This window comes from Leuresthes tenuis, unplaced genomic scaffold (assembly GCF_036924035.1).
Source record: "Leuresthes tenuis unplaced genomic scaffold, fLeuTen1.0.hap1 SCAF_17, whole genome shotgun sequence".
In the NCBI taxonomy this organism is placed as follows: domain Eukaryota; kingdom Metazoa; phylum Chordata; class Actinopteri; order Atheriniformes; family Atherinopsidae; genus Leuresthes; species Leuresthes tenuis.
Window position 1 is genome coordinate 10,461,032 of NW_027325371.1, and position 20,635 is coordinate 10,481,666.

Sequence of the window (20,635 nt, forward strand, 5' to 3'; positions counted from 1 at the left end):
TATCTTAAAACACAGCACTGCAGTTAGAACTTAATGGTTTATTGCCCCTCTACTATTGTTTCTGACATGTTCTTCTCTCACACTGAAATACCGCCCCCTTGTGTCAGAACATGAAAGGCGCAACAGTCAAAATCCTAAACTATGACACCGATGAAGGCATAGCTTTGTTTGCATAAAATATTTCCCTGTGGAGACTAAAATATCAAAAAGCACGATTTAAAAAAAACAAAGAAAGTTTCCATAGCAGATAAATGTAGCAGATTTTCATTACTATTTCTTACAAGACAAAATTTTGATGCTCTGTGCTAGTTTACATCTCTTCACCTCCACTCTTCAGCCATCTGCTAGTTACATTCATGCAACCCTAACCCATGCAGGTGAGTAACGCATGCACCTGTCTCATCTGTTCTGCACTTTACACAGCTCGAAGGTTGTCAGAACAAAGAAGAAGTGACGTTAAGCTTATCAAAGTAAGCATCAAGACTGCAAGTTTGAAACATCTTGATAGTTGTGCCTGAAACACGAGACAGTTTTTCTATAACAACTACATGAATGTAGTAATTGTCATTACACACAATAGCAGTGTTATGACTGCAGTCCTCCAGTGTTTGTGAATGTATTCCAGTTTTTAGAAATTTTCATCTATACTCAAACAAAGAGTTGCTCGTCCTTCCCTGAGGAGCTGCGTCTCAGCTTCAGACCAGACAGGATCCTTTGGGCTGGAGAAGTGAGTTTGTGCTCTACAGGAACAGTCTTTGGCGATTGACAAAGAACGTGACATTGTCCAGCGCCCTGTCGGTTTTTGTTAAGATTTACATTCTGATCAGCTTGACACTCTGTTGCCACCTCTTGAGTTGACCTAAGTGTTGTCCCAGATGATGTCGCAGCTGCAGGTGATGTAAATGTTGAGTTCAGTCCCAGCATGTACTGCGCAACCTTGCGAGGGCTCAATGGGACATCCACTTTACTCTCTGCGATAGTGGTCACCTGTTGGAGCTGCTGAGTGTTCTCAAAGTGGGAATCTAGGTTTTGGGAAAGTCTCTGTGACCCTGGCTCTGGAGATGAGCTGCGGCTGCTGTCTGCACTTCCTTGATGAAGGCTTGTTAGAGCTGCTGACTGTCTTGTTGCACAGCTGGGGTTAGAGAGTCGGGTTCCTGCATTATGATGCCTGTAATACTTCACAGGCTGTCTTGTGAAGCGATAGTGCGTTTGGATCCCTGAATCAGAGGCAGGGTCCACAACCGACTCACCCTGACGATCTCTAGACGCAGATCTCATAGCCAGGACTGGGACAGAAGAGGGAGGACAAGCATGTGATTCCCAAAGCAAAGCAGTGCAAACACAAGTTATTGAGCATTACCACTAAATCTTATTTTTGACACACTGTTTTCAGAACTTAAGGCAGAACTTGAACTCCGACTTGAAAGTGATAAAATAATTAAACAATTCTGGATTTAAAGTTGATAATTTTGTTGTGACTGCTGATGAAGCCAAAGAGGAGAGACACTCAGTCAGAGAAAAGCAAGCAAAGAAGAGTAGGAGCGCTCCATGCAGCAAAAAAAAACAAAACAACTTAGTTTCTTTTCAAAGTTTCAAGCAAGCCTTAGAAGTAAAAGGAAGATTTACAACCCCAAATGACCACATTATTAGAATTGAGATTGAATTTCCCCATTTAATCAACTGCTTGTTTCTTTAACGTTCATCTTTATAAAAGCTAAGCAATCTAAATTCGTTTTACAGAACTATCCATCGCAAAGAGGAAGTCTCTAAAAATAACTGGAGGAAGCATGTACAGAGCTAAAAAAAAGAATGACAAAAGACTTTGTGGCACTCTACACCCGCAGAATCTGGTGTTTAAAAAGATACAGAGTAACTCTAATCTAGAACCAACAACCTGTTAGAAATTAAGTAAACAACTTGGGAGCAATATATAATACCTTCAAGATGTCTGATAGGATTAGTTTAATTAAAACTTGTACTCAAGCAGCAGAAATGCAAGATGATGAAGCAAGCTATAATTCGTTGTATTGGCAAACTCCACCATCTCTAAACTAGCATCATATAAAATATCAACACTGTATTCTATTAGGAATAGCTGCTTTATCGCCACATCAGCCTACCTGCTCTCTCATTGGCGTCTGGGCTGAGCTGGTCCACTGCCTCATTGGAAGAAGACTTGTCAGATATATAACCCTCGCTTGAGTCTCTCTTGATAGTGTGGCTCTGTTGGAATGACACAAGTTGAGCAGTAGCGCGCTATAAGTGTTTAAAAACCTTGTTTAGTCCAGCAGAACCACAGTCTGAGACAGTGATTTTTATTGAGGCTATGACTGCACCACGTACAAATGCAAACCTTTGAGCCGTCAGACTAAGTACTATCTTCACCCTGGTCCTAAAAGATTCTGCGTCATTTCATACAGTCATTTCATACAGTCATTTCAAATCCATACAGGGGGCGTGCAATTATTCTGTTTATATGCAATAGCAGTGCCAATGCAAAGCTCGAAAGGAAGAAATGCAGGAAGGAGTTCAGTGAAAAGCAGAACAGCAGCTGTCCACCTTGTTAATCCTCATGGAGTAAGAAGGTTAAGGTGCTAAGGCTTTTAAAATAACAGGTAAGTGCAACCTCTCTTTACCTGAAGTGAGGCGGGCAACTGTTACTTATCCTTTTTAAACTGAGGTACTTACTTCTAGTGAGCGTGGCCGTTCTTTGGAGGAAGTGCCATGCTCCAATTGAGCATGATCTACTCCATCTATAGGGCAGGAAGATCTGGAAGGAGTGTCTGGCAGAGGTGCAGTTGGGACTGGAGGAGGGGGCGAGCTGGGTCGCTTTTCCATGCCAAAAATCTTGGCATGGTGTGTGATGAGGAACTCTACAAGTAAAGCCTGGTAGCTGGTCTCCAAAAGGGCAATCATTGACATGTCCATAGACACTAGAGGGCGCAATAATGTTGGCCCAAACACAATACCCAGATTACTAGAGGACATCTTGTTCTCATAGTTCTCAGAAACTCTGTAAAAACCGACAACAGACAAAAATAAACTCCAACAGGACAATCATGTTGCAGTCAGCAATCCATAAAACATCCTATGAAAAGCACAAGGTCAAGTGGTATTAAAAATGTGACACCCAACTGCATACTCACTTTTGCAGGTGAGACATTAGGTGCTGCAAAGTGATGAAGCAATATGAGGGAAGCTTCTGTAGAAGCTTTTGCAGGCTGTGGATGATGTCTGCTATTTCAGCAGGATCTGGTGATGTTTCCCTTTCACTCATGTGCTGAATGATCTTTCCCACCGCGATGAAATCATTGTACAGGTCAAAGGTCAGTAAAGGCTCTGGTAGCTGGAAGACAAATCATTGAGATTATACAGAGAACTATGATAAAATATGTCCATATTCAGGGCACTTAAAGAAACTGGAGGTCTCTTTTTGCTTCTTCCCTTTTTCTTTGGCGCCTTTAACGTTTGCACAAAACTCTGTATGAGGTAATTAACACAAACTCTTATAATAGCCAAATGAATGCAATGAAGTTAATTTTGCAATAACTCCTGTACCTCCTTGAAGAAGTGCTTAAGGATAGAAGTGATATCATGTGGTGAGAGGTCAGAGAGGTCCACCTGCTCCTTTTGCATCTCAAATGCCTGACAGAGCTTCTGAATGCGAGGTTTGGATCCACTCACGCGATACACCCCCTCATAAAACAAAATCAAAAGACAGCTATAAGGACAGCGATTCAAACCTATCAAGTGACAGGGTTTGTGATGGTAAATAATACCTGGACAGAGAGAGCACGACTCTCAATCTCAGATGTGCAGCGCTGCACCACAAATGGCACCTCATCTGGCCTGTCTTGTGACAGCACTGATAGCTCCACTCCGAACACTGTACCTTTCTTGTGCTCACACTCAAGCTGACACACTTCCATGCATTTCCTGTGCAAAGCCAGCCCACACTAAATATGTGACAGGAAAGAACATATGACATAAAGAATGTTTTAGAAACAGTTCTTCTTCTGTCCGTGTAAATCTTGAACTGCAGTTCCTCTTTATGCATATCTCTTACCTCCTCACATTCAACCCCACTGACAACAATATAGTTTTCGCACTGCTTGCACTTGACCATCTTGCTCTTCATTTTCTTGAGTCGGTGTGTTAATGCAGCTCGAGAAAACATTCGGGCTTTTACAGATTGGCCATCAATGTATTCTGCAGGGACAGGAAGAGGAGAGGTTTATTAAGTTTAATGTCAATGCTGGTACAGCAAAAGAACTCATGTGATGTATGCTGTTTCTGAAGGCATGGAAATGAGGTAACAAACCTGATTCTGACCCTACATCCCGGTCATCTAGATCATCCGATGACACTGTCAGACTAGATGCTGTTTTGGGCAACCTCCTGTGAGCTTCAATAATTAATTCCCATTGAGCAGAAAACAGAAAAGAGAAAATGTAAGCCTCTGCAATGTTTTGATTTGTTTGACAAAAAAAATACTTAAATAAGATGCAAACTTACCAGGACTGGACAGAGATTCCAAACTGCCTCCAATACTCTCACTGTCACTGTACCCTACTTTCTCTAAAGTGAACCAAAAGACAAATTGGACAGATTAGAAGACAAAGGAATTGTTTGTTAAAACAGTCAATGGTGTAATATTTTTTAGTCCTTACTGCCATCAATGGGTCGTCTACAAGCAATATCATCGGTCATGAGTGATGAATCCTGCATTGAGCTGAGGGTGCCGCTGGTTTTTCGTTTATTGCTTTCAATTAAAAAGGATCAAAACAATAATTTTGTTAAGTAAAATGCCAGTAAAAGCAAATGATGTATGAGATATATATTCAGTAGATATTATTTTGCCTTAATCTTTATTATTGATTGTGAGCCCACATAGGCTACATATTCAGAACACAACAGATTTGAACAAATATTATTGTTAATATCGTTCCAAAAGCTGTATATTTTATATCCACAATAGGCATCACAGCCAAAATAACAGCAGAAACAGCCATTGATCAGATTACCGTACTTTTTGCCTTGAGGAAAATACTCTTGGAAGACAAAGGTTTCGAGAGTTTGCTCGGGGCGACGTCTGCTGAGGATGTAAAGCAGATAAGGCTCTCCAGGCTCCAGGGATCTGCAAGTCAACTCCAGGTTGTGATAGCCAAGGGGGACAGGCTCTGTTTGCTGCCGCTGGAAGTAGAACATGTTGACTGTGACCTGACATGAAGAGAAAATATGATGTGAGGGCAAAGCAGTCATTATAACAGCAAACTAACGGTGTTGGTCTCCTTACAGATTTTGTTTTCATGTCACCATCAATGCTTGTGTGAAATCAATGCTTGTTTAAATGAAATTCAAAACAGAAATGAATTTTTGAATGCAGTGAAACACGACATATATGCTTACATTTTGCACAACTCATTTCTTCAAATTCAGATTTTGTAGTTAAATATTTTCAAGCGATGACATGCATTCATGTGTTAGTGTTATACAGTACATACATATATATTAGAAAGGATTGTACTTTACATCTATGTATACTGTGGTACACAAAGAAGCTGAAATTCTAAACACTACATGAAATCCTATATTCATACCAAAACATGTGGAGACACATACTGACAGGAAGAGGGATGTTTGGGTTCCTTAATTTCATACCTACCTCTTTTAGCACAGTGTCTCCCTGACAGATGAGCTTTCGAATGTGAGAAATAATCTTTTCTTTGACCTTCCCTAAGTTATCTTGGTGAATCTTAGCCTCACTCACACACTGTTTGTATAGAAGTTCTGCCTCTCCAACCTGAAAGAGACACAGTGAGGACCTGAGAATTGCTATGCAGTCACGTGTCTGATCAAGGATCAAAGGTGTCTTCATTTTCCCGATGGACAAAATGTTGTACATCTTCTAAAGTCATTGTCATTACATCATTCTAAAGTCTTATATTGTAAAGTGAAACATAATTTAAAAAAACACACACTATGTGTAACATGATAATATGGAGCTTCTTTTTCTTAAGATAAATCGTATTAGAACAATATTTCATCAGATTTTACTGCTTCTATGTATAAACAAAGCATGAACCTTAGTTTGGGCTTCATCTTTGGACTTCCTCCTCTTGTCCATTGTTTTGATTCCAGCTGTGTCATCCAAGGCTTTAGCTGAGACTGCCTTAGCCTTTTCTAACTCATCACAGCGCTGGAAGTACTGATGTCTGGCCTTTTTAAGTGCACTCACTGCTTCGTTCTGAAAACATGCAGTAGTGGTACACAGGGGAGAAAAAACAAATCTTTTTCAGTTCACAAAGATTGAAACATAATTAAAAAACACATACATTACATCAATACAGAAATACTGGTACATTTTTACACACAGACACAGGTGAGTTGGAATAGAGCATGAAGAGCATGAACAAGTATATCAAGATTAATCAATTGCACAATTTGCTGTGTGCCAAGCAGAGTCTACCTTGTGTAGGCACCAGCATGGTCATAATTTACCCATATTTTTACAATAAATAAATTCGCAATAACCCAAGCTTCACTTCAGCTTGACGATATTAAATTATTAAGTGAATCTTAATTCACTTACCATCCTCCTTTGTTCCCTTGCCCACTGTTCTTTAAACTCCCTGCGCCACTTATCAATCTCATTCTTCTTGGCAGCCAAAGCCTTAATGACAGAGATAAATGATTAAATATAAAAGCCTCTTAAATACAAAGAAGACGTATTCAAACTCACACTTTTTATATGTTTGGGGCAAGTTTTTCACCTGGTAACAGCGGCTTTGCAGCTGTTCAGACGTCCTTCTGGAGGTCAAGCTGTTCTTGATGTCTTGCTCCAGAGCCATGACATATATGTACTGTAGTGGCATCATTTCCTGTCCAGGCGAGAGAGTAGTTATATAGCTCTTATTATAGATAGAGCTAATTCTGCTAACTGTAACTTGTGTAACTATAACTCATTCTAACACATTGTGGTGCTCTCTAAAGAAGGTTATTTGGCATAAATCTAGTTAAGTAAGCCATACCTGCTGTGTCACGTTGGCTTTTGCACCCTCAGCTGTCTTCATCACATTTTTTGTAAATTCTTGTTCTGTCAACAAAAAACCCCTGTAAGTTTCCATCAGTTTATGTTAATCACATGATACTTGACACCAAGACAGGAAAAGTGGAAGGGGCCCATTTATAGAAATGGAACCACCAGAGGATATTGATTATTGATAAGTATTTAGTCACAGTTTGATGGTGAGGGCTTTGTTTTGGGGAAACGTGATGAAATCATCTAGCCTTTAAAGCCCATCAGATAAATCTGACCTTCACTGAAAAGTTAATAAATCCCTCTTGAGCTCTAATCTGACCTTCATCTGTTTTGATCAGTGAACTTGATTTGATTAAAACAGCTGAAGGTCTATGGTTTGCACAAAATGAACAACAATAAGAAATGAACCATTTTAAGTGTTTATGCCCGAGAATGTCAAATTGACTGTGTATAACCTGATGTATCAGTACAGGTCATAAACTGATACGAGCACTATTCTGACAAAGATTCATAATCTTTTCTTTTTGTAAAAAAAAAAAGAAAAAAGAAGAGACAATAAGGAAGTCTGCTTCTGTGTGTAGTCAGTAGCTTTGGTTGAACTCCACCTAGAGTTAAACCAAACTCCACCCAGCAAATCAGTTTCTTTTGCTTTGTACTCCTCCTTACACATCTAAGCTGGGTGGCTCTGTATTTTAACTGCAATCAAAAGACGTGTAATCTTTATATCCCTCTCTGGACACTGGCACCTGTTCAGGCTGATACAAGACTAATCACTGTCTGTGTAGTCCAAGTGAACCCCCTCTTCTTCATTCCCCTCCTTTTGCCGGCTAATCTTTAATCCTTTCTCTCTGCATGAGCAGCATGGGGTGACTGCACCACCATCAAACAGCCTCAGTAAGTAAGATAAAGAAAACTGGTCTTGAATATGAAATGGTGCAATGCCACGGTGGTCAACACTCAAACGTTTCTGAATTAATATAATCTTTTTACACATGCTGATTTAACACAAGGCTCTGCTCTGTGTCCTTCTTATGTACGAACTTATAAAACATGACAGAACTTTGTACAAATTTATAGTGGTAATTTCTAAAACTAGTTCTTGCCCATTGTACAACAGTTCATTTGGAATTTTTAAAGAACCCTACCTCTGTGTGCAGTTAATATATCTAAACATGCCATCTCTATGATGTCATAATAATTTGCCTGTTTTCTACTATTCCCCTTACTCGGCTACATGTGTACTCACCCAAACCGATTCTCTTCTCCATCCAGGCAAGAAGATCTTTGGCATAGCGGCACCACATCTTGGCGTACTGCAGCGCAGTCTCCACTCCATCCTCACAGCGCCAGAGGGCCAAGTCTGCTTCCTGGGCTGTGAGGGAGTACACCAGCATCATTTTAGGCTCTGCACACTTAGAGCTGTATCCAAGGATGACACTGAGTCCACTGGGCTACACCCAACAGCTTGTCTCTACTGGAAGACTCAACTAGATCTCTGAGTCAAACACAATCTATTCCAAATAAGAACTCTAAGCTTCCACACTTATTCAGACAAGATAAGTAAACCAAAAAAATCAAATAACACTTAAGAAGGTACACAGACCCAAAGCAGGAAACATTGATTGCATGTGAAAAGCCATTGCTACTCCTCAGAGTAAAGATCCAGGGGTTTCCAGAAGGTCTCAGCACATTGTATGTAAACAGAATTCATCTATACTGTAGCCTGCCGCCAAAAAACTTTTAAATCTGTCCAAACTCTCCCAGTAAACAAATAGGGATATGATCTGAGAGAGAAGAGTTTTTTATGGACCAAAGACAAACAGCTCTAGCTAGATAACTTCCCCCTCCTTCCCTCTTCCTCTCTGTCCCTGGCTCCTCCCTCTCACACCTGTTCACTCCTGGTCAACTACAAAGACACAAGTCACGCGACAAGAGCAGATAGAACACTAAGAGCCAGTTGGCAGGGCAGTATCAGACACCACCATGTCACAGCTCTACAGCGATCAGGCTGGCAGGGTGTTGATATCCAAACAACCCTTCTTCCTCTGTGACTCACACCAACACAGGAAAGATGATGTATATGTGACAATCACATGGTTTTTCAAAAGCTCCCCGCACCTCTTTTTATTTTCCCTATTTCCTTTGTATTTGATATTCAGCACCAATTTTAAAAAGGAACGTCACATTTTTCTAGTGAAGACAAAGCATTCAAACATTTTCACTTCTCTCTACAGTCCACACTGAGCGGAATTTCCTAATAAGCGAGCTGTCACTGGCAGAAAGAGTGTAGCAACTCCAAAACACTGACTCCACTGACTCCAAAACAACAAGTGTGATATTTCCTTCCCTGTATTAAAGCATAGTCCAAAAAAGGCAATTGTAGAAGAATAATGAAACTGTGACCACAGTTCATCTGTTCGCGATTCCTGCCTGGATTTTGGACTGATGAGCACTTTACGCACTCTCAGCCCCATGACAATTCTGAAACTCCCCCATGAACGCAGTCTCAGGGACTTGGATTGAGGATTATCCAAGTCAGGTCCAGATTGCACAGTGACAGACTTTAAAGGAGCATTGACTGAGGTTTACCTCCTGGTGTGTGACTTAGTGTGAGGTCGTGTGGGGTGGAGTTCTTGTAGAACGATTCTAAATGTATTATTTCTACTCTACTATTTGAGTCGTCTACACACTACCTCTCTCTCGTGGGTGACACATAGTTTTGGTCAAAGTGTGGCCGGTGCAACTGGCAACACCTCTAACACCATGAGTAAGTGCAAACTTTTGTCGGAATTTACTCTACATTCATTTGCTTATAATGAATAATATACAGTATATATGTTATTCACGTAAAAAAGTATTTTTTCCATTTGATTTAATTTCTTTAATCATTTATGTCATGCTCTGTAACGCTGACATCTCCTCTCCCTTTAGTCTATTTCTTCCCCTCATGTGTAACGTGTCAAATTAAAGCAGCTGAGTGCTGCTTAAATCCTGTCCCCTTGTCCTAATCTTATTACAACAGGTCAGTTACAACTCTGGGCTAAGTATAAGAAAATAACTAAAGACTAAAATAGATACTCTAAGAGCCAGTTACCACAGCTCTTGCTGCTTCTGATAATCTGATATTAGTCACAGGATGGCCTATTCTAGGGCAAGTGAGTTACAAATCCAGTGATCTAAAACACAACAACAAACATTCAAAAGGTGGTGATGTACAGGAACCTCATCCACTGCCTGCAATCAAGTCATGACAATTCATGTGAGCCAGACATACACAGACACACATCAGAGTCCAAGTTGTATTCTACCACATCCTCTTTTGTATATTTTTCTCTCTCACACGCACAGAGAAATCATACCTGTTTGGCTTCCATCGACTTCATTGGCCTCAGCACGAGCCTGTGGACAAAGTGCATTATCATATTGTTGGAAAATATCATCTTCAAAAAAGCACAACTTCTTCAAATAAAACACACCTACAGTGTTCTGGAAGTATGTTAGAAAAAAAATACTTTTTCTGACAACAGTGACATAAAAATGATGATCTTTTTTTAAAAAAAACAGTATAATAAAACAAAAATACGTTTGTCTTTCATTAATGTCAAGGTATATAAGGTATATAACAGGTACGTCATTTTGCTCTGTGATGTCTGCACCCTCTGCAGAGATGGATTCTGAAATTGGCAGGAAGTCAGTGTCTGCCAGCAGATCCTCTCCGTCACTATACACGAAAAATGCATTTGGAAAACACAAAATCAAAGTTTAATTTTTTCTAACAATGTGTATAAAAACTTTAAATATGCACTGATGTAGGAAACAAAGTAACACCATGTATTCTTAGGCATATAAGTATCACAAAATGATGCTTTTAGAACAGTTTTTAGGTTTTACTCACAAGTTTATGATTTTTTTGTAAATTTAATTCTTCTACTCTACAATGTTCAAACATCATGTCTGATCAGTGCCACTCTTACCAAACGTGAATAAAAATGCTGCTGTGTTGTGTGATTACCAATCATCTCCACAGAGTTAGTAACATACAGTGTGAGTGAAATAAGATTAAGTGAGACATGATGTCCCGAAAAAGGCATAGATTAAACATTTATACATATCTTTTTAACAACATCTCACTAACCACTCTGGTCTTCTGTCACAGTATTTAGAATCAAACTGAACAAGCAGATTTATAAGGGTACAAGACAAACACACGGTGGCACCACTTGTAACTATATAATACTTACGAAGAGATGAAAGAAAGATCAAGATTATCGAACTCTCTGAAGATCTCGCTATATCGTTTGGTTTCGGACTTATTTGGCACCTTCCTCAAAACTGAAATGAGAAATAGAAAAGTTAAGATGCACAAAAGAACGAGATGGTCTTCCTATATTCATCACAAAGAACTACGTTTTAATCCTGACTTGCGAACAGTCTACACAGAAATGCAATTTATTGTAACAAAACAAACATGAAGACAAACCAATCTTTACATCTGTGAAGTTTTTATATACAATCCCCAAATTATGCTCTATTTGGCACCACATGAAAGACAGAATGATGGATAAGCCTTCGAACTTCTGTCGTCACATCAGTGATGTGATAATTGAGACACATCATTAGATAAACACATAAGAATATGAACAGTGCACTGATGATAATCAATATTATAGTATTCCAACTTAATTCTGCTTTTCGAATATTTCCTTAATATCTCTGACAAACATAGCTAATTGATTATTAACTAAAATACAGTGCAGAATTACATGGTGCATTTTTACAATGAAAGTTCAAACTGTGTTTGTACAATTTAACTGCTGTCTCACCCTCTAACACACCTAAGAGTTTAACCCACTAAGTACGCCAGATAAAGCAAATGAGAAAAATAGATCTCCCTTTCTCAGAGACGCCTCCATCTTGGTCAACCACATCCTGCTAGCAATTTGTGTCACGTCCCAAAATGCACATTGAGTCCTTGTTTTTCACACCAGCAGTGTTTCAGTAAGAGAACAAGAACTGAGAGTAAGAAAGATATTTCAGCAAAACAAGAATTCTGTTTTCAAGTCACAGTGCTCTTCAACAAAGAAATCCAACATTTATAATGGCTGCAAGCAATTCTACATCGATAAGTTAAGGTCACGTTGTGAAACATTTCTGAAACTTAGTGGCATTTTTCAGTGCTAGCTTAAAAAAAATGTGTAGGGTTGGCTTTTACAAAAAGTGTGGTTACATCCTGTTCACTGCAAATGGAGAAGTCAAGCAAAAACAGAAGAATGTGTCAAAATGAATACAGAGTTCAGGAAGTTCACCAACCCTCTTTTGACTAATAGGATGCTTCACAGTATCACTAACTCTCTAGCAGACACAGTAACAGGGCCCATTCTGCAAACAGTGTGCAAGCACGCACATGCAGTACCCGTTTCATTATGACTCTGCTGCAATGTCAGCAAATTAACAATCGACAACAAGATCATTTTAGCTACTTTAAAGCCATTTTAAACTATAAATTGCTGTATGTTTGAAACAAATTAACAGTAAAAAGGAAAAAGATTTAAACTCCATCATAGGCAATCAGAAATGCAGAGCATAAAGCATCACTTGCTCAAACTTATCCCTAAAAGTTACATTCTTTGTGCTCACCTGTGGCTTGAGATGAAACCTTGTTTGGCTCTAATTCTTCCATTTCCCTTTCCTTTCACTCTACAGACAGTCAGACCCTAACGACAGCACTCATACATCCCCTGTACCTGCGTTACTCGGTGATACCCCATATAAAACAGTACAGTTGAAGTGGTAGAAAATCTCCACTTCGGTGTGTACACGCAGTGATACACATGTAGTAAATTATCAGCATGCAGCTCTGAGCTTGCTACCGTTTAACCCCCTTAAAATGATCTTCCTCTGGTAGAGTGTAGGTTGGCCAATGTTTTTTTTACCATCAAGGGAAGAGGAAGTGTATCTTTGTGTCACAGTAGGCCCCACCCACACTATCTCACCATATATACTGAGAAGGTGCCACTGTTAAGTTTGTATTTTCTAAGTAAGAAAGATTTCTGACCTCTTGACAGATATATGATTTAAACTTTCTAACTGTTGTGACCTGACAGATGATACTACATCTATGCTTAAGAAAATACATGTTTTCTCAGTAAATCTGGTTGTTTACTGATAGAACAAATGAGATAATGAGCTAATGTCTACAGAACTGCCAGTGACTAGCGTATCCAGTGCACTAGAAGAGCAAATACAAAACATGAATGTGTCAGAAACATCCAACAATATTATACCACCAAAATTACCAGCTGTTCAATGCCCAGTTAAATATGCACACATGAACAGAGAAAATTGATCACGTCAGCAAAAGTATTTATATTATGACAATAATCACAAAAATATACACCTAGTGAAAACAAAGCATTTTATTTTTTGTTGGCACAATCCACCACAGATTATTTTGTTCACAACGACTAAATGAGTGAATTACATCAAAGCTCTATAGAAATCATCCTTGTGACCACATGATCTGGCAGAAAAATGAAATCTTTGTAATCAGTGAAAAATGCCATTCAGACATTATATTTTATTTCATGTACGTCTATAAAACCTACACCGAAAGGTTCAAATTCAGACTGAACCCATCTGAGAAGTACTATGACGTATAGATGCCGCTGTGTATTTGGATGTGGGCCTTTTTCTTTAGGCTTCTTAAAGGGAACATGTAACCAATGTGCCTCTCATACCACAGTACTTATGGCATTTAAGGTGGTTTGTTTCATTATACAGCAAAAAAAACTGTTTAATGGGGGCAATAAAGATAAACATAAACATAAAAAAGACCCAACAGAGAGAACACAAAAAACCCCAAAACAAGTGCACTGTTAGTATTGGCATACCCACTTAAGTATTACTTGAAATCTGTTTCTTATAAGTTAATAGAAACTGTAGTTTGTGTGTTTTGGTACTTTGATATAGTTTTCCTACAAGCTAATAGAGAACTGGAAAATTAATCTAATACAGAAATATGAAACTTTAAATTAGAAAATACTAAAAGAAGAAGTTATAGAGATCTTTTACTTTAGTCTGAACAATAAGTAAAAAAGTAGACTTAAGACCTGAATGCCTGCTTTAAGTCTTGATTTTTAGAAATAAAGAGATTGTTGCCTAATTCATCTGTAGTCTTGGAAAATAATAATAGAATAAAGAAAAAGAAAAAGAAAAATAAAGAAAACAAACAAACATGCAAAAAATATTTCACAGTATAATGTAAAATCAGATTAATTGAAATGACTGCGCTGTGTCAGTCCTGTGTCATTCTTTGTTAATGCGTCTGTTAATTTCTGTACGACAGATAGATGTTGGGTACTGCAAATGCCATTCAAAACAGCAAGTCTAGTGCCTTTGGTGTAAAACATAAACATACAACTTTTTTAACTTTTCATAGCTGACTAATTCAATCTTTCGAGACTCTTTGATATCACATTCCTGCTGCGATGCAAAATCAAACTGATCGAGGATGACAGATGATTAAAAACTATGGAGGTTTGTCCTTTGCACATTTACACTTATGGCTCTCACTCAAATCCGCTCATAACTCGTCCCGTGCAGTACTGTCCAAAGGGGACTGGAGCACATCTGAGTTTTGGGCCTCACTGCTGATCTTAGCCTGCTCTCCAGTTTTTCCTGAGCGTGCTCTGTCCCAGTCTGTACGGACCTTGTCGTTATCCCACACAGTGGAGGTCTCAGTGTCGCTAATGTAGCCTGGGTCGCCCGTATAGTGTGTTGGATACACAAGGAGAGGCTCTGCAGAAAATGCCTTCAGGTTCCTAGTTTCAAACTGTTCCATGTAATCAGACCTGTGAAAAAGAAGGCAAGGTCAACACAAGTTTAACAGCTAAACTCTATAGCAACAGTTTATGTTGCTCTGTGTGTGTGTACTTTTACTACTTACACGGGGTGTTTATTGTACATGATAGGAAGAAATTCATCCACAGGCAAAATCCTCTTTAGTGGTTCTGCTTTCAAAAGTTTCTCAGCACCTTGTAAAGATATCATATAGCCTAATGTCCAATAAGAATAGTCTGCTTCCACTAAATTGTGCACATTTGGCACTGCTTTCTCTGGGTGATCCACTTGCATTCTCTTCCGGCCAATATAACTATAAGAAAGCAACAGAGACGAGAGGTGAGAGGAAACTTCAAACTTGGGAGAGCTGGGATAAAATGAACTATTATAAGAGCAGACTCACATGAGATCCCAGTCCAATCCTTCCTCCTCAATCTCTCTCATCAAGTTCATCAAGCGACGTTTGAAGAAGACCTCAAAGCGCAGGTCATCTTCAATTACCAGAGACGTTCGAAGACGCCGCTCAGCAATCTGAAAACAGATTCATCAGTATATCCCCCATTAAACTAGTTAATAATCTAAAGGCTTAGCTACTGCAGGTCACCTCTTTCCAGATGTTATAGTGGGAAAGAAAACAGCCTAGCTCTCCCTTTGTCAATGGTCGACCATGGTAAGGGTCACTATATCCAGGGAGCATATGGATGCCCATAGCATGAATTTCACTGATATTCATTGCTCTGAAATGAAGAGAGAAAAGGCAATGTGACAAAACAGCCCTAAGAAAAGGCATTCAGTAGTGACTGAAGCACTGGAAAGCATAATAATTAGTCAGAGCAAACTTACTTTCCATCTACAGCTGCAACAACCTTACATGCAATCTCCTGCTCATAAAGGGCCTTCAGCATACGTTCTCTACGGTCAGTTCGCCTCTGCAGGTTTATCATGAGCACCTGCGCATACAATGAAGCTGGTCAGTGTAATTGTAGATTTCATCAGCAGGGGGAGGCTTTCAGCAAAGAAATAGATAACAGGCCATTTTTGCATATTCCATCTTCACATCACTCCTTACTCACCTCATCAAAGCCCATTTTATCGGGTTGTTTTCTAGGAGCACTTATATACTGGGAAGGCACCACTGGGGAATTTCGCACTACACAGTGAGAAGGAAGATGGATGCAGAAATGGTATAAATGATACAGTATATAGAGACCCATGCTGAAAGCTGTCATTAGACGGAGCAGCAATAAATAGAATAAAGACTTAAAGACAGCAGAAAAGAGAGAGTTGGTTGCAAAAGTAAGGCAGCTTCTAAATGCGAAACACTCACCACTTATTTCCAAAAGGGAGTGCAAGAAGCTGTCAGACTCATCCTGCAAAGTATTGTGGGAGCGTAGTGGTACAGGGAAGTAACCATAGGGCTCCTTGTTACATACAAACATTTGAACATCTGTACAGAGCAGAGGATGTATATGTCAAGCTAAAAGTGACATTCAGATGAGCAACAGCTATAGATTTAAGACCTAAGCACTAAATGGTAAAATACCTGCCATCCGAGCAGAGAATGCAAACACAATGATGTCATCAAAAGCCCAGCTGTATTCTGGATGTGGCGGATGAAAGGCTAGCTGCCTTGATGCCTCTTTCCTGAGGTCTATCAGGAGTGTAGAGTGCACCATGGGAACAGCAAAACAGCCTTTCCGAACCTGCTTCCTGATAGGTATGTAGGCAGGGGTTCGCTTATAATAACCCTGACAAAGGGATGTTGATTAACATTTGGGTTCATAAAGAAATTCACATAATTCATCCACAAGGGATACACACAAGCAGATAAACAGTTATTGTGGCAGTACCTGGGAGGTCATTCCACACCAGAAGTTTGAATAGGCCGCGCGAGATTCCAGCATTGGAGCAATAATAGTCTTATTCTCTTTCATGAGCTTCCAGAGAACATTGTCATTGGTGAGGAGATTATCGCAATCCACCAGCTACACAAATGGGAGAGAAAAGACGGTGAAATATGCTTATGAAGAGTCAAGGAAGGCCATATGAAGCCTAGCATCAAGTTTTAAAAAGAAGTGGTGAACATGTGGTTTAAAACAGGCACTAAATCTAAGTGGTAACTAACTGGTGAAAACATTAGAATACATTTTTTTTTAAAGAGAGAAAGTTACGGTAAGAGAGATTTTGTTAATTCTTAATGCCCATCACCTCAAAATTTTACCCCACACACAAAGAATGTAAGATTGGAGAGAAATCCAAACAGAAATCTCCACGGTGCTACATTCAGGGAACTAGACCGTAAAATATACACTGAAAGACAAAGCAGGACTGGTTCATTTTTGAACACCCTGTACTCCTCTTAAATTACACTTGCGGTAGCGCTTTGGCCTTGATCCTGTATTTTTCCTTCAGCTGTCATTATTCAATGACAAAAATAGCACGAGTTCAGCAGACAGCTTATTGCATCTGTCTTACTGTACTCTCTTTTGTAACTCTGAAGCACTTAATTTACCTACCATGAAGTAGTCTGCCCACATTTCACGAGCGGCTTCAAGTGCTGCTTGTCGAAGCTTCATAACGTGTTCATAACGGAGATCTGTCCAGTGCTTTGGACCGTCCTCATCCACATAATGTCTTAAAAAGACAATTTGATATTAATGAGAAGCGTTTTTTTTTCAGCTCTGCAAGCCTGTCACAAAAAAATCACCTGAAATTCTTCTGCAACTAACCTGGGTTCCTCTTTTGGCCTCCATTCCACATAATGGTAGAGCTTCTGCACTTTGACAAGCCAGTCACGCAGAATGACTGTGGTGTTATCCTCATTGTGATCAGTTGCTACCCTGTCAATACAAATTATATAATCAAAATGTACTGCATTCAACATAGGTGGGCTTTAACATGATCAACAACTTAGACAAAAAAGGAAAAGGTAACAGGTAAACACTGCACTGAAGCACTGAAGACAGTCTGAGTTCAAATTGCGACCAGTGCTGAAAGACAAAACCATCTTGACTCAAATAACAACACTCCTGTGCTCACCTTTTATAGTCTTATTGTCTGCTGCTGTGGGAACTGGCACAAGTGTTAATGATATCATCATTACATAGTAAAAACACAGCGAGTTCATTTTAGGTTGCCATTTCTAAGGAGAATTTTGTAAGGGAAATGTTAAGAGGAAAGGAAATGACATTACAGAAGTGAAACGTCTGTCTGTGATTGCTTGGAACGGAAGGAAATCATTTAAACTGACTGACTCAACATGTGAAACAAATGAATCCATGTTAGACAGCCTGCATGATTGATCTAATTCTGCAGAAAAATGACATCATACCAGAGATCAAACCATCTGCACATATGCCTGTCAAAAATGTGAGAAATCATCCAACAACAAAACACCCACAGCCTTCAATTTGTGATCAAGAAGGTCAACAATCTTTGCTGCAAAACAACATCTGCACAACGGTCAGCTGGGTTTGTATTTTACTCCCGTGGATGAAAGCCAAAACAGATTTTCTTGGAAGATCTCTCTTGGATCTGTGAGAGCACAGCAGCTTCTTGCTCAAGCCCAATCTTTCCTAAAACTTAGACTCACACTGGGTTTTCCTGTTCATGCTCACATCAAACTGATTTATAAAAAGCTTACTTCCTATGTAGTACTTGTTCTCTGAACATATAGCCTAACTGTAAGAGGTGCAACTCTCTTCATAGAGTCTATTTTTACTGTAGTGGAACAGAAACACATGCCTAATTGCAGACACCAAAGATTTAAATGATGGTTAGCTTAGTTCTGATTTAGGGGCTTTGGTTTGTCTATAAACAGCTGCAAGAGAATCCAGTAAAAATGCATACAACATGAAGTGTTTACAATATCACACAGTTGTTTGCATTTTCCACATGTGACTTTCCGTGTTGGCAGGACATGCCAAACTAAACGGTTTTCTCCACAAACCCATCAACAGAAGACTTAAACAAGAGCATACCCTAACTAAATATATTTGTAAAAAACAAAACAGAAAATAGATTAATACTTTAACCTGGCAGGAAGTTACTTAATCACATTGAGACTGATAAGCACACCTCTTGAGGTTACAAACGTGGGTGGGCTGTTGGAGCATGTTTGATTATCATGTGAGAAACGCCGCCTTTTCACTTGCTTGAACTTTTGCCCTGTTGGACATGGCAGGCAGATGTTTAAAATGATCATAATGTACATTTGCACAACCACTAATTGCTTAGACATTTAGGTTTATTACAAACAACTGATATGATGCAGATGTGCTGTGGTTCTGGAAAAGCTAAGTGAGACTTAAACCTGCATAATACCACTGAGTTAAAAAGATTTAGAATGAGAAAACATTTCATTCTTCTCAGATTTAAACACTTTTTTTCAGCACCCCATTGTATTAAATATGAATGCTGTATTCTGAATAACAGACATAATAATGAATCATTTTATCCATTAACGACATCAAAGCTCTTCACAAGTTGGAGTTCTCTGTTACTAAAGCCTTTCCAGATTGACATTTTTGGACTATCCTAAGTTTATGCAGTAACATGAACAGCGCTCACTGGTTTGACTCACGGCCTAAATGTGGAGGAAACCCTGTATAATACGGTTTAAACTTGGAGGACATAAAGTTTGGGCGAAGCCTAAAACAATGTATATGGGAGTGGATAGCAGAGACTCAACACTTTTTCACATCGTTTGGAATACATCGTTGAAACTCACAGCTCCCCTTGTGGCCAAACCAGTCCCATGCCCCCCCACCCCCGCCCCCCTCTCCCCCCCCCTCCACGTATACAGATCGATGCAACGCACTATTAATCTAATTAATGTCCAGATGTGCTCGTCTCTTTCTTCGGGGAAGCTTTTGCACCAGTGATCAGACACAGACAGTGTAGTTCAGACTTAGTGTGCGTAAAAATCTTCTTTAACCCAGAACAAAAGCGCGACACTATTTGGCGTTGTTTCCAGAGCCATTTTGACACACAGTCAATCTCCAATGGTCCACCTTTAATATTATAGTCGGTCAAAAATCAGCGATGTGTGCAAATTCTTAGTTTTAGAATAAAACATGTCCTAAATGTGAAATAATTTTCTCCTGACGTACAGCTTGACAGCTCCAAAAGAAAAAAAAAAAGAAAATCACTTCCCAGTAACAACTTACCAGAGAGCCATACGGTCCTTGGGATAGTTGAGTCGCTCAATAGTACCTAAGAAATATGGCAAAGAGTGCTCGGAGTTTCTGCAAATGAGGGCGACAAGGACCCGAGGAGCAAGAAGAGGAGACTCGGGGCTCCAGCGCTCCTCCGCAAAATATCCCCGAGCAGGATTGCAGGAGGACATGAGCAAGAGGAGCAGAGCAGCGGGGAGACCGGTGAGCCCAAGCATTGCTACTATAGATTATGCTATAAAAATAATTTGCGGTTACTGAAGCTCCTATGAGCTATAGAAATGTTGTCTTTTTACTTTTTGTGGCCATAACAGATACGGAAAGTATGTGCAGCTGAAGCTCCTGGTGTGGCAGTACGAAGTTGAGCTTAAAGGGGGTGGGATGTGCTTTAGTTCTTAAAGGGGATGGGCCATTGGGCGCCACCACAGAAAAATAAATGCGCAATTGACTAAATTCTTTAGTTCTTTAGTTTAATTTCGACACCCAAATTCCAAAGTAAAGGTGATTTTCCCTATCAAAGGTAAGTAACTTTACTTCAAACATGTGCAAACACTCAAATGAAAACCGGGGAACATACACG

General features: G+C 39.5%; 2 protein-coding genes across 2 annotated transcripts; both read right to left on the bottom strand.

Annotated features, from left to right (window-relative positions):
• Positions 1-23: 23 nt before the first annotated feature.
• gmip (GEM interacting protein) lies at positions 24-12,964 on the bottom strand. Its single transcript, XM_072369488.1, has 21 exons — positions 12,680-12,964; positions 11,284-11,374; positions 10,667-10,763; positions 10,402-10,441; positions 8,289-8,414; positions 7,032-7,096; positions 6,774-6,881; positions 6,593-6,673; positions 6,086-6,247; positions 5,666-5,803; positions 5,030-5,220; positions 4,671-4,762; positions 4,516-4,578; positions 4,322-4,405; positions 4,067-4,209; positions 3,780-3,956; positions 3,559-3,696; positions 3,147-3,346; positions 2,689-3,013; positions 2,121-2,223; positions 24-1,286 (listed from the first exon to the last, which is right to left on the bottom strand). Exons 1-21 carry the CDS (start codon positions 12,720-12,722, stop codon positions 649-651), a joined length of 3,105 nt encoding a protein of 1,034 aa, XP_072225589.1. The 5' UTR covers positions 12,723-12,964; the 3' UTR covers positions 24-648.
• A 1,502-nt stretch (positions 12,965-14,466) lies between these two features.
• Positions 14,467-20,429, bottom strand: colgalt1a (collagen beta(1-O)galactosyltransferase 1a). The gene is made up of 12 exons (XM_072369494.1): positions 20,050-20,429; positions 17,611-17,721; positions 17,398-17,515; positions 16,732-16,866; positions 16,425-16,629; positions 16,209-16,328; positions 15,955-16,031; positions 15,725-15,831; positions 15,486-15,618; positions 15,285-15,412; positions 14,988-15,194; positions 14,467-14,892 (listed from the first exon to the last, which is right to left on the bottom strand). The coding sequence occupies exons 1-12, from the start codon at positions 20,271-20,273 to the stop codon at positions 14,625-14,627; spliced, it is 1,833 nt and encodes a 610-aa protein (XP_072225595.1). The 5' UTR covers positions 20,274-20,429; the 3' UTR covers positions 14,467-14,624.
• Between the last annotated feature and the right edge of the window lie 206 nt (positions 20,430-20,635).

What these genes read in the sequence shown, in the direction of transcription:
- gmip (XM_072369488.1), bottom strand. Translation starts at nt 12,722, where the DNA reads ATGGAAGAATTAGAGCCAAACAAGGTTTCATCTCAAGCCACAG. An exon ending in AGTCGATGGAAGCCAAACAG is followed by an intron (nt 8,415 to 10,401) that starts GTATGATTTCTC and finishes ACTCCCTCACAG; the next exon opens with CCCAGGAAGCAGACTTGGCC. An exon ending in AGACGCCAATGAGAGAGCAG is followed by an intron (nt 1,287 to 2,120) that starts GTAGGCTGATGT and finishes CTTCTGTCCCAG; the next exon opens with TCCTGGCTATGAGATCTGCG.
- colgalt1a (XM_072369494.1), bottom strand. Translation starts at nt 20,273, where the DNA reads ATGCTTGGGCTCACCGGTCTCCCCGCTGCTCTGCTCCTCTTGCTCATG. An exon ending in ATTCTCTGCTCGGATGGCAG is followed by an intron (nt 16,329 to 16,424) that starts GTATTTTACCAT and finishes TGCTCTGTACAG; the next exon opens with ATGTTCAAATGTTTGTATGT. An exon ending in ACTATAACATCTGGAAAGAG is followed by an intron (nt 15,413 to 15,485) that starts GTGACCTGCAGT and finishes ATCTGTTTTCAG; the next exon opens with ATTGCTGAGCGGCGTCTTCG.